Source organism: Engystomops pustulosus, chromosome 1 (assembly GCF_040894005.1).
Source record: "Engystomops pustulosus chromosome 1, aEngPut4.maternal, whole genome shotgun sequence".
Taxonomy (NCBI): Eukaryota; Metazoa; Chordata; class Amphibia; order Anura; family Leptodactylidae; genus Engystomops; species Engystomops pustulosus.
Window position 1 is genome coordinate 157,711,390 of NC_092411.1, and position 14,237 is coordinate 157,725,626.

General features: G+C 38.5%; 1 protein-coding gene across 6 annotated transcripts in view; it reads right to left on the minus strand.

Annotated features, from left to right (window-relative positions):
• Positions 1–278: 278 nt before the first annotated feature.
• JSRP1 (junctional sarcoplasmic reticulum protein 1) overlaps positions 279–14,237 on the minus strand; it is a 79,603-nt gene continuing 65,644 nt past the window's right edge. For 4 of the 6 annotated variants that reach the window (XM_072112730.1, XM_072112739.1, XM_072112748.1 and 1 more), the window contains 4 exons: positions 11,424–11,564; positions 8,392–8,544; positions 7,047–7,117; positions 279–5,210 (listed from right to left, as the gene is read on the minus strand). In XM_072112730.1, the coding sequence (XP_071968831.1) occupies positions 4,581–5,210; positions 7,047–7,117; positions 8,392–8,544; positions 11,424–11,442 (873 nt within the window). In that variant the 5' untranslated portion in view covers positions 11,443–11,564 and the 3' untranslated portion in view covers positions 279–4,580. Of the gene's footprint in view, positions 5,211–7,046; positions 7,118–8,391; positions 8,545–9,245; positions 9,276–11,423; positions 11,565–14,237 lie in introns of all 6 variants that reach the window. The other 2 variants (XM_072112773.1, XM_072112765.1) reach the window with 2 other exon arrangements.

Consider the following 14,237-nt stretch of genomic DNA (forward strand, 5'->3'; position numbering starts at 1 on the left):
TCCAGGAACCATGGTAAGAGGGTTACCCAGTATGGTCCCCAGATACAAAAAGGTAGGGGAACACTCGACTACACTATTATTGCCTAGATGGTGGCCCTGAAAACAGTACGTATATATATGAGGTATATGTAGCTCAGGGAGTGGGCAGTAAACTTCATCTAATTCAGGTATGGAGCAGTGTATTATATTTAGCACAAGAAGAGTGCTACAATAACTGAAAGTTATTAAAATGTTTCAAGTAAGGTTACGTTTATATAGTTAAATCTGACAACTGTACCTTGATTAGTACAAGATTGCTTTATTTGATTGATAATTCTGAAATGTTTGCCAATTTCTAAGTTAAAGCCTGTAATCCCTGATACATACATAAAAATTATACATTTTCTTAGAAGTTGTGAAGATTTTATTAAAATAAAAGCCAGCAAAACCAAACGAATTTAATGTTTTATTTAAAAAGTGTAGTGTTAAGCTTAGACTGAAAAAGTCTGATTTTTAAATAAAATATAGAATTACTATATTCACATTTTCACTCTTCTATCTGGATTAATAAATTAAACTAAAACAAACATGGGCTTTGGCATACCTATATTCTAGTCTATAGAACTCCTGTTTACTGATCCAGAGCTGCAGCATTGAAAACGTGATTACTGTGGCAATCCCAACAAAGGTTGGTGGGGAGCAGAAGAAAGGTGGCTCAAGTGCAATGGTCTATTTTTTTTTTCTTTTCACGTTTTTACTTTGCTTTTGAATCTTTTACCTAACCTCTTTTTTTATTGCAGGTCTTTTTAGCATATTTCTAGGTTGCAGCATGAATGAAAAATCATTGGCTATCGGTAATTAGGAGGCAGAGCTGGGACATCAAATGCATGGAGTGGGCATACTGACTGCAGTAGGTGGAGTTGCCTGTCTGACTGCATCATGCACCAACGTATGAAGAAAGCCTTGTCCATCTACCACATTAGATACATCAAGAGGCCCCGGCCTGTATCCAAGTGGCATCTGTGGTGGTATACAATTCTATTTGGCATGGAGGTGGCATAAACGGAAAAATAATAACAATTCCTGAATGTTCCCATGCAATTGCAATTATTTCAGGGATTATAAACCAGAAAACTGGATTGCAAGCCCTGATAAATCTAACCCATTGAGATAGCCCTGAACTCCTCTATATATCAGAGTATTCTAGGGTCAAAAGTAAGGCCATCTACTGCTTGGTCAAAATGGAGTCATACAACAGGACAAACCTGCAACAAAATAGCTGAAAAAGAAAATAATTTAGGTGCTGCAACGGCCCAGTCTTCAACCAAGTATAATGCTGTGGCCAGACCTAAAGGGATCTGTACATAAGTGTATACCTACATACCCCAATGAACTAAAGCAGCAGAAAAAGGGGTTTATATTCCTTCTGACAATGTAAGAGACTTAAAAAGTAATACATAAAACAGTGACTTGAAGTATTGATGTATGGCATGTTCTTGGTTTTTCAATTATAGCCCTGCTTATTGACCTAGTTTTTGTGAAATAAGTGCTGTTTAGTGTCTTGTTGTTCATCTGAGGTTGTATTTACCCTAAGAGCCATTAGAGTTTCTAAAGACTCCATTTTTGTTTCTTTAAGTCCCAAAACTTAAAGCAAAGCTAAAACTTTGAAGTATATATTTTCTTCATTTCAGAAATAAAGTGTGCTGGTGATAACAGGAAACCTTGCAATATACCTTGTATGAATATATTCATACTCCATACTTATATTCACTTATGATGATTCAGCTCTATAAGGAGACAAGACTATCCAGAGGTTTGCGTCAGGTGTGAGTGCAGGATGAAAACTTGATTCATACAAACTGTTTAATGCAGGAAGAAAGGACACAGGCAGGAACACATGTCCAAAATGACCAAAATTGACGATTAACATCTGCACTATTCATTTATGCAATTTAGTTAAAAGTTTAGACAATTAAATTAAATTCCCAATTCAGCAAAAAAAAATTTGTGGTTTCAATAATGAAAAGTTACACAATTTTCCAATTTACTTTCTGTATCAATTCCTAATGGTTTTTGAGATCTCTGCTTGCTGTTATTCTATAGAAAGTTTACTCCTAGTGGATAGAAATGTGACCACATTTGATTACTCTCTGTGATATTAACAATCTGTGCACCTGTGTGACCATGGTCAGATTTCTGTCCACTGGAAGCTTATCTGTAGACGGACAGCAAGCAAGAGATCCAGAAAACTGTTAGGAATTGATATAGAAAGTATATTGGAAAATGGTATCATTTTTCATCATACAAACAATAACATTAATTTGCCGAAATGGGAACACCCCTTTAAGTATAGACTTTAAAGAGGGTGCACTTTCTTTTTTCTTATGGCTATACAAGTACTAACAGTAGTGCCCTTCAGTCAAATAAAGAACGTGTGGCTACATAGGTAGGTGTTGCCCAATACTTGACAAAATTGCTGCAAAAGCAGAAGATGGTGTAACACAACAAAGTAAATATTACTTACATTTTAAATCAACTGATGCTCAAGAACCAATTCTCCCCTGCTTCTTACCCATCTTTGTTTAAAAGGCTGCATCTCTTGTTAAGTAACCCAAAGGAAAATATTGTTCAGCACCGTGAGGTAAAATTCATAATCTTTATTTTATCACTTTTACAGTTAAAATCATAGCACAGAACAGTGTCCTACCCTTAATCATGGCTAAGTTATTCCGTTACAATCACAGGTTATTGTTATTAGCCCTAAACAAGTTGCCTTGTTTAACGCTATGCGTGGGATGCCTCCCACCTCTTGTTCTGCCATTCTGCTCTCTTGCTTTGTCAGTTGGCATGACCTTTAGTACAAGCATCTTTGGGTACTGTGGGTATTCTTGGACTGATACTATATTTGTGTTACACACATTGGTGTGTAAATATCTAACCTTGATACTGTTTGTTAGATCTTGGATCATGAGATATGCTTTTCATAATTGATTTAAACTTTACAGCATGCAATGCTTGTCCTATAGCAGGGCAGGGATCTGACTTAATAGTGCCACCCAGGCCACTTGTCATTTCTCTGACTGCTTTACTTGGCAGGATTTTGGACATTTATACCTCCAGATGAAGGCAGCATGCTGAAAAGCGCGTCAAGGTGTCAGTCATCTAGACAGAGACAGGCGGTTGTGGTGTGCAGGTAATATGCACTAAGTAATCCTTTATGGTCTTGTATATTGCACATATACTAAGGCGTAGAATGTCTTTCGCTCTCTGATTATTTTTTTGGCACTTTAAAGCTATGCGATGATACAGCAATAGAGGATATGCACTAAGCACTTTATTATCTATGATTTCTTTGCTTCCCATGTTGCCCTGCGCTTAAGTTGTTCTGTCTCCCTTCAGTACAGTGTATTTGTCCAAACTCCTTTCTATGTTGTATTTTTAACATAATAATATGTTGATGTTCTTTGATTTAAAAAAACTAGTGTGATATTATGGAGAAATACTTATGCAATGGCAATAATTGTAAATAGACAGTTAAAATTGAGGTTGTTGAAATTGTTTTGGACATTTTTACCCAGTGCAGTCTAGAGGTCAGTGGTTAGGCAAGACAGTGTCCACAATAACCAGTTCTTATTGATATATACATGTGTACTTTTTTAATGGTTTCATATTGTCGTATTGCTACATAGTATGTCTTGTCCTTTATATTGTGTTGCGGCCTCACTGACTTTTGCTTGGTATTTTTGTTTTTGCTAATGTACCATTTAGACCTTTGCAGATTTCCCCATTAGCTGTTGAAGGGTAACACCTGAAACACTTAGGCCACTGTTCTGGGCTGTGTTTTTAACTGTGGTGAAATAAAGAACAAGGTTTTACTTCATCTTGATTAACAATATTTTCCTTGGGATGTCTACATAACCCAAACCCAGCAAGGTGGTCCTATGCACCTGTCTACTATCAAGTGCTACATTTTGATATCAGTTGTGAGATATGTGTAAGATGGGCTGCTGAGTTTTTCCCGTTTTACTTGTTCTAGATATCAGCTGTGGTCAAGTGTTGGCAATGCTGCAGCAAAATAAAACAAAGAACAGCAGAGCAAGATTTTGACAGTAAAGCATATTTTGGCATTGCCCCATAAATAGAATATAAAATCAGTTGTAACCATACAAAGCTTCTGACTGTGTTAGATAGCATCTCTGAAGACCTGTGTAATAATACCTTTGTTCATGTTGTTAGCAGTAGCAAGACTGAAAGAATTACATTTATTTTCCAGTATTGTAGCTGGACTTGGTAGACTGGAGTGGTCTCCTATAAGCTGCAGCATTCTAGGATCTCTTCATTAAAAATGCTCCCAGCCTCTATCCTCTGTTGTGATATGTAATCAGAAGCCTGCTATTGCTGTTACTCAAAGCAGAGTGTCTGTGCTGTGTTCAGTAAAAAGGGAAGAGATGTTCCTCAACTATAAACCTGGAATATAAATTCAGTTTTCAGTCCTGCTGCTACTAATCACACACAAATATACATGTTACACATCTGTCCAGAGCTTCTACCTAACAATGTCTGCATCTTTTTATAGTCAAACCTGCTCCTCTTAAGATGCATTAACCATAGTTATGTGAATCAAACTTCCGTTTGTAGTCCTTTTCCTGGTGATACTGCTTGTATCCTTTGCTCTCCTTTTCTTTCCTTGCCTTGTCTTGTTTGAAGTATTTATTTTGTTCCTCTTTTTCCTTTCTGTATGGCTTTCCAAATTCATGCTTTTTTGGCTGGTCATGTTTCGTTTCATCATATTTTTTCTGATAACTTTTTTCTTTGTAAGGCTTTTCTTTGGCATCTGGAATTGATTTAATTGTTTCTTTGGGTTTCTTATGAAACGGAAAAACATCCCTTCTTTGAGGACCATCTTCAGTTGCTATTCGTATTTTGCCAACTTTAGCTTCCATGTATTTGCTTTTGGGTTTTAACCCCCATTGTCCAGTAAGCTTTTGACTATCTTTTAATACCTCGGATTTTCCATATTTTTGTTCTTCTTCTGTTGTCAAACCTTCATCAGTTTTGATAATTTCATCTACTTCTTCACTGGTTAAGTCCTGTTCTTCAACTGCTGGAGGTTCAGTTTCTTCATCCATCGAAAGGTCTGATTCTTCAAAATCAGGAGATTCCGGTTGCTTATCTACAGGCAGTTCTGATTTAGATGAACCAAACCAATCTTCAAAAAACCATGGTTCTGACTGACAGAAACATATTGTTACACATTTTCCTCTTATTCAAAATTAATTACATGAAAAAAGAAATAAGAAATTCACTATCACAAATTTGATATTATTAATTAAAGCCATGTCATTAGCACATAGCATGTCACCCTGACCCATTAGCATGATATCTATCAATTTCATGTAAAGATACAGATTAAAGCAATATTCTATCCTCAGAATAGGTCATCAATACCCGACTGTGGGGATGAAGGGGGAAATGGACAACACCCAGCCTGTATTAGTTATTCAGCCTGTATTGAACAGATACCCGAGTCAGAAGCCGACGTCTCTTTGCTCTGTGTATTGCTCAAAAGCCGTAACTGCAGAAAATGTTTCCATTGAAGTAAATGGGGGCTAACCTTGCAGAAATGGCTTCATGGGCCATGCTCTGTTTAAATACCATGGCTTGAGAATAGGCCATCAAAATTAATAACCCATTTAAAGAAAGTCCATGCTGTATGCCATTGAAGTTGTTCGAAAAGGGTGCTTTACTGACTTCTGACTTTGGTCCAGTAAGGTAATTTAGTTGGTTGGGTTACAATACATATTGGGGGAGATCTATTAAAATGTCAGTCATCAGACCCATGCAGAGTATATCTAGACAGTTCTCTGATGCACCAGAGTAATCATTTGGAGATTTATCAGAAAAGTCTGAGAGCAGAACTGCTCTAGTTGCTCATGGCAACCAATTAGATCTCAACTTTCCTTTTATAAAGAGCTGTGTGAAAATGAAAGATGAGCTCTGATTGGTTGTCATGTGCGACTAGAGAAGTTTTGCTTTCAGACACTTATGATAAATTTCCCCAATTATGTCTCATGCTGGAAGGTTAAACTTTGTGCAGCATAATACTGGTGAATTGTTCTTTGCACCTCCTTTTAGTTGGTCTTGTTTGCTGTGTAAGAATATTTTCTGGTGCACAGGCTATTTCCTGCAAGGTCACATCCCTTTTAACTGAGGAAATTTTCAGACAAGTCAGAAAACTGCCGAAAATGGTCTAAATCCTTAATAAATGTGACTCTTAGCATTTCAGGTGCAGACAGACTAATACATCTCCTCCATTGTTCATTATGAAACAATAAGTGCCTGGTGAAAGTAGCCACATCAAGCACATAACTAAATTATATTGCATTTCTAGTGATGCAAATTAATTGTCTCATGTAGTTGAGGAGGCAGCGAAAACAACCACTATCCCAGATCTGCTGCTTCCAATAATGCCCATAACATTAGTGAAGCAGGATTTTCATTGTGTCAATTATATATTTTTGGTATAAATACTATAGTTCAAACACTCTATAATTAGACAAAATGAGTCTTCCAGATTGATCAAACTACTAGCCCCTCAGGTAGGCTATGAAATGTCTTTCCTAGAATTTACTCTTTAATATAATATCTCACCAGTTTACCTACGAAAAATCTCCTCCAAAGACATGTGAAAATGAGCTGAGAAGAGTCATATTTTGCATGAGACGAGTCAAGTTTAGAGACTGAAGGGGGTTTGTCACTTCAGATGTCCCCATCTTTGGTTCTATAGCTTGGTGTCATATTAAAGATAAGATCATCTTTCACATCGCATCAGATTTTCAGAACTGGAGATAAAAGCAGTTAAAGCCATAAATGGACATGCGAGCTGTAGATGCACTTTCAGTTCCCACCTTTTATTTGACTGTACATCCAATACTGTAGCTCACAAGTCTGATGGGATGTACAAAGATTATTTAATATGACAGCAAAATCATGTTTCTTGGTACCACCTAACAGTTGTTTGTATCAGTGTCTGTTTTTTTTTTAATTTGGCCCAGTTAAGTCCTTACCATATCCTCACTTTGATCATGTGGAATCCAAGCGTCAGTTTCCACATCAGCTAAGTCGTCATCACCAGAGTCTGAGGAGAAACCATAACTTTTAGCCAACTTTACCATACAGTAAATACATTAATATCTCAGCTTTCTCCAGCTCATGTATTGACTAAAATTTTACTAAGCCAAATGTCAATGATGTTTCCAAATGTTTTACTGTCATGCAACAGAAGCATGAAACAAATGTTTAATTTGCGTTCTGAAATACATTTACCAATTTTCTTCTATGGAAAACATTCTTTCTATGAACCCATGAACCCATGACAATGTAACTTCAGCTATAGCTGTGTGCCTGTGTGTTCAATAATCGGTGCCTGGCATTGAGTTCAATTGTGCCCATGCCAAAGTAACTTGAGGAAGAGGGCTCTATCTGCTTTATGCCTATGAGGCTTTACAGAGAATACCACTGGCACCTATATGAAAGTGAATGGAGTAGCATTTACACAAGTGCACTAGTGCTTTCTTCACAGGAAGCAAAGTAGGGTGCGAAACGTACGTCGGGGTGTTCAGACAGTGTGATACTGGATTTGTGGAGTATGGCCTCTGGTTGGCTCAAAATAATTTGGGGTGATTCAGAGTATTGGACTAGACTATGTGTATTTAACCGTATGTGTTCCCCTAAAATGTGTAATTGCAGCTGTGAAATTTATGATATGTTACCAGGATCTTGTTACAGATTTGATATATGATAACTCCCAGTCCAGATATTATCACACTGTCTTTTGGTTTTTTATGTGTATCTCTTTTAATGGGGTGTTTTTAAATACTTTTTTTCTGGTCATTGTGTATGGCTAATGTGATAAATACAGATTATGTATACCATATGAAGTATTGGTTACTCTACTTATTTAGTGCTATTGAGGTTTTTTTTTGGTTCACAGGAAGGATGTATTGTCTGTCTCCCATCAATCTAAAAATTATCCATTATCTTGTTAATAGTGAAAAATGCTGTTAAATATTGCCATATCATATTGACCTATGTATAGAAAAGATTAAGTTACTATTGTTAGCAATGGCATATTGGAGCACAGTAGTGGTAAAAACTTACATATAGCTTACGTATAAGCTGACCCGAGTTTAAGTCGAGGTACCTAATTTTACCACAAAAAACTGGGGAGGCGCGAGGTACGACGGAAAGGTGCGTATAGTGTTAATTTTTTATAGACTCGAGTGTAAGCCAAGTTAGGGTTTTTCAGCACAATTTTTAGCACAATAAAAGACTTATACAAGAGTATATACGGAAGTTTCTTGGATGTCCAGTCCTTTACAACCATCAATCAAAAGCATTAGTTTACCATACCTTGAAGCACCTGAAAACCCATACTAAGAAGAGCAGCAATGGCAGCAACAGCTAGACATCTATTAAGCGTAATTCCATTCCATGGAAAAAATTCTTCATCTCTCACTGGGCCGACAGTTAGGGGCTCTGCCTTCTTTTTCATTTTTGTATGTGCTAAGTAAAAAAAATAAATAAATAAAGAGCATGGTGGATTTAATCTAAAAATTCAAAATGTCTAAAAGCAAGAAACGGGAAGTAAACGTTCTCCTTACGGAGACTGCCAATTAAGGCTGCCATGTAGGTGTGTGGAGACTTATAGCCATGGATGCACCACTAGGGGATTCTGGTAAAATATGCAAATAAGTTTTACAGGAAGGCATAAGGAAAACCATGCCTCTTGTAAGGCAGCTTCCTTGACATCAAGGATGACTTATAAAAAGCCTTACGACATGGTGCTGGATTAACCTACAGTTGGGATATGTTTTTTCTAGAATAGATATACTTGTCATTAGGCTTCTTGTATCTTATGCTTGATGTCAAGGGAGCTGCCTTACAAGGTAGCTAAAAGAGGCATTTTCCATCCTGGAAAACTTACTTGCATATTTTCCTAAAAGCAAGAGAGGCATTCTAAATCTGTGCCAGAATGTTATAGTATCTTAGACTAAAGGATAAATTATTCTATTTTTAAAGTGTAACTAAACATTTGAAGCAATTTTTTTTAATTTCAGAAATATATAGAGCAGATGACAATTGTAAACTTTGTAACGTTCTTCATTAAGTAAATCAGCTTCTATGCGTCTTGTTTTTGCTCATTTCTCTCCTGTAAAGTCCTTTACATAGAACAGAAGGCAACTAATAATTAACTCTATTCATACCTATAGAACATTTTGCTTGATGATTCAGTTCTATAAAGAGATTAGACTACAGTATTGGGGAACTTTCTTATTAACGGCTCTTTCACATGTATGTAAATGTATGTCACTATATCCGTACCGTATCCGTATAAAATACAGTGTATTTAGCACATATTTTAAACATTCCCATAGATTTCTGTGGGGCGAACAGAATAGAAATACTGGAGAAAACAGGACATGCTCTATATTTTTTCTTGCTCATGGTACAGTATGATGGACAATATGGTGATTTAAATGGAAGGCCATATGCCCCATTGAAATTAATGTGGCCGTATACTACCTATAGGAAAACAGTACTGGTAGCATACAGCCGCTTTCATACGTTCGTGTGAAAGAGGCTTAAAAGTTAAGTCATTAGAAACATTATCAGATTTCTTTATCTCTCAGATGTCAGTGGAGAACAGGACATAGAGCTGATTTACACAAACTACCTAAGAGAAGAAGGGGAAAATAAAGGACATATGAACACATTTCCTATATATTCATATATTATCAGATATTCTTTAAGTATAACAACTTTAAAGGAGTTTTCCCACAAAGGCAAGTAAGGCCCTAACCACAGGATAGGGCCTAACTTGCTGATCAGTGGGGGTCTCACTGCTGAGACCCCCGCAGATCGCAAGAACGAGGGGTCCGACCGACCCCTCGCTGCTCCTCAGACTAATGGAGCAGAAGGCCCCACATGACTGTTCTGCTCCATTAATCTCTACGGAGCTCACGAAGATCGCCAAGCACTGCTTGCCTTCGTGGGGAATCCCCTTTAAACCCTTAACGACTTGGCCTTTTTTTTTAGTTTTTTCACTTCGATTTTTCAGTCACCACCTTCAAAAATCTATAACTTTTTTATTTTTCCACATAAAGAGCCCTGTGACGACTTATTTTCTGCGTAAATTGCACTTCATAGTGACGGTATTTAATAATCCATGCCGTGTACTGGGAAGCGGGAAAAAAATTCCAAATGCAGTGAGAATGGTGAAAAAACACATTTGCAACGTTTTCTTGTGGGCTTTTATTTTACAGTTTTCACTGTGCGGACCAAATGACACTTCTACTTTATTCTTTGGGTCGGTACGATCACGGGGATACCAAATTTGTATAGCTTTTATAATGGTTTCATACATTTTAAAAAATTAAAACCTCCTGTACAAACATTTTTTGGGGGATTTTGCCATCTTCTGGTGTCAATAGCTTTTTCATACTTTTTTTGTGACTTTTGATGGCATTTTCATTGCTATAATTTTTAGGACTGTGCGACCTTTTGATCACTTTTTAGTAATTTTTTTATATTTTTCCGTTACAGGGTTAAACTCAGTGAAAAACTGCTATTAGATTTTGATAAACCGGGCATTTTTGGACATGGCGATACCTAATATGTTTATGATTTTTACTGTTTATTAATATTTATATCAGTTCTAGGGAAAGGGGGTGATTTGGATTTTTAGATTTTTTAATTATAATTTTTTATTTTTTAAACTTTTTTTTATTTTTACTTTTACTTTAACCCTAGGTTGTCTGATCGATCCTACCATATACTGCCATACTGCAATATGGCAGTATATGGGGATTTTACTCCCCATTCATTACAATGTGCTGATAGCACATTGTAATGAATGGGTTAAAACGAGACAGCTTCGGGCCTTCGTGAGACCTGAAGCTGTCATGGCAACGGATCGCCGCTCCCCGTGACGTCATCGGGGAGCGACGATCTGCGGCAAGATGGCGTTGGCCATGCCCAATGCTGCCGGCGGCGATTGAGGTGAAAGCACCTGCGATCGGTGCTAGCACCGATCACAGGTGTTACCGGTAAGCCTTTGCTGCAATATGCAGCAAAGACTTACCGGCTATGGAAAGGGCTCGTCCCGCGAGCCCTCTCCATGCACCAGGACCCCGCGCGCCGTACTAGTAGGGGTTAAAGAAAACCACTTGAAAAAAGTGGTTGTTATCCAAGGTCAAACGGTGACATTTTTCGAGTTTTTTCTAGTGGTTATTTAACAAATTATGTTTTAGCAACTTTAGAATTTGTTACCTAACATTTTATATGTCTAATTGGCCTTTTAGCAAACCTTAAGTTTCAAAGTACTTTGTACAAAGCAATGGTCCAGTGTGTACATAAAGTGTAATATTTTATCTGATGTTTACATTCTGTATTGGCATACATAGGCAGGCTGGTAGTTGAGAATAGCGCTCTCTCCAGGTCAGGAGCTGTTAGGAGGGGGGTCGCGAACCCTCTTTGAAGGTTCTAGAATCTGGGCATTGTGTAATAGCAGCGGTAGATTCTGTCTTGAAAGGCAATAGTTAAATGGGTGTAAGTCAGTGGTGGAGAACCTATAGCACGGGTGCCAGAGACCTTTCTGTGGGCACCCGGGCCATTGCCCCAGCACACCAGACAGGACTCAAAGAATCTTCCTGCAGTTCCAACAACTTAAAAGATGCTGCTTTCAGTCATATTTTGATACTTACATCGCTACTTGGGACTGTAGGAAGAGGGAGAATTAGACAGGGTTGAATTATTTTTGGAGGACCTCCTAATGGCCCCAAGATTCTCTGTGTACAGAGGGACACTGGAAAGAAGCTAAAATGATCAAAATTTTCTGTCTTTCTACTGTGTTGCTGTCCTCGGGAGCCCAATATGATTGAAGGTTGTTGAACAGGGAACAATAAGTTACTGCTTTAATTTTGGTTGGCACCTCGCGATAAATAAGCAGGGTTTTGGGTTGCAGTTTGGCCTCTAAAAGGTTCGCCATCACTGGTGTAAGTCGTTATATCCAATTACTTGCCTGTATTATAAACTGGAGTGTAATTGGAGAGGATTGGAGAGCCCTCCATTCCCCATACCCAGCACCGTGACATCAGCGTGCCCTAGGTCGCAATCACCAGCCACTCCAGTAATCTGGACCCCCGGCTGCCTCCAGGCCCCAAGAAAAGGCTAGGCCCTGCTGGTGGATGTTGCACATTTGTTAGCAGTTGTTTTTCATTCAGGCGGTGTAATTTTCAGTTCTTTATGACTTGCTGATGTGATGAGCTGTTGCCCATTCATTCCCTCTCCATAGAATTTGTACTCTGACACCATACTGAGTTTTTCTCAACAAAATTCTGCAGATTTTTAGAGTGAAACTCCTTTTATCTGGAGGGGGGAGATGAGAGGAAACAAGTTGAGAAAGTCATTTAAGTTTGATAAGATATTTTAGAAAGTTAGTTTGGACTGCCCATTCATTCCACTGGGATAATTTCTAGTGAGTCGAATGATCCTGGGGTTGGGTCGTTAGATGCAGGAGACTGTTACAGAGTGTGCAGGAGGAAGTTAGTCTTCATGATTAGCAGAGAGGACAGCCCGTGTACTAAGAACTTAAATCTGATTAAAAATGTAGCACTGGCTTTGCCCTAGCACGCGCGCCCTAGGTTACGGGAACACAGAGCGAGGCCAGGACTCGGGAGTGGGGACAGGTATTTGACGCTGGCGCTGCGCCTGCGGGGAGGGAGGGGCAGGGGTGAGCCAGTGACCCGCGATATGGGTCGCGGGACCACTTGTGAAAGTACTGCATACAAATTGGAATGTATTTGCATTCCCTGAATTAAATAGCACGGTTGTGTATATGAAGGAGGAGGACAGGGCTACATATGAAGGATAAGGTATGGAGAGGGCCATATATAAAATATGGGTGGGGAGGGAGCCATGTATATAAAAAGGAAGGAGCAGGGGGGGGCATGTATATAACTTAGGTGGCCATGTATATTAATGGGATAGAGGGGGCTATATATATATAAATATATAATATCTATAAATAGAGGTGGGACCATGTATATAGAGGAGGAGGGAGAGGGGTCAAGAATGTATAAATGGAATGTATAGAATAGGGGAATTACACCAAAGGTCCATGACGGTGAAAAACACCTGTGCATGGTCCATTTTTTAACAGGGCTGAACTTGGTTGCAATAAATGTAATACTTTTAAATGGATCAGTGCCCGCGGCCATTCTTTAAACGGTCTGCATATCCGTTTTTGTTAAAAAGTAGAGCATGTCCTAGTCGGAATTGATTTTCATGGATTACTCATAGGCTATAGTTCTATAAGAATCTTTGAAAAACAAATGCCACAAGGGTGCAACTCAGATGTGAAAAAGGGAAGAAAACATCCTTTTTTCAAGGCTGAGAATTGGCTCGGTTGTGTGCATCTAGCCTAAAAGCTTTGTTCACTACTATAAAGAAATGCAGATTTAGGCTTATGCTACATAGGTAGTAAACTGCAGAACGTTTGCCTCTACTCTGATCTACAGAACCAGCATAGTGGATGATACTTTAAGGGGTTGTCAAGTAAATAAATGTTATCATGCTTGCATGGTGAAAAGTTTTTTTCCAATATTCGTTTTGTATCAGTTCCTTGTGGTTTACTACATTTTTGATTGCTGTGATTCAATGGAAAGCTCAACATTTGTCCATGGTCATGTGATAGACACATTATAGACACACAGATCGGATTACTCCCTGTGACTTTAATTAACCCTTGTCCGCGGAGGTGTAACAACCAGAGGGTGGTGGCTTTAGGCCCTGGGACTATTGGGGACTCTAAGACCGGGATGAAACTCAGGGGTTCTAGTGCAAGGTGTGGGCCTTCCACCAGTCTATGCTTTCGCCATTATAGATGGCAGCTTCCGGTAAACTTCTTATACCTCCCAACTTTTGGGCTAAGGAGAGAGAGACAAAAAGCCCATCTCTTTTTTAGAAACCACTCCCATTTTACTGCCCCTTGCCCCACCCCCATAGTATAATACTGACCTTAAAGGAAATCAACCATTTAAAAAAACATCTAAAGAAACTCGCCTACACTCCTCTTGATGTTGATTCAGGTACTGGTCTTTTCTAAGCTTGACATGCAGTGCTCACCTAGAAAAGAAATTTACAATTAGCAGGCCAGGGCACGGGGATGAGATGTCCATTGCTCTGGGCTGCTAATT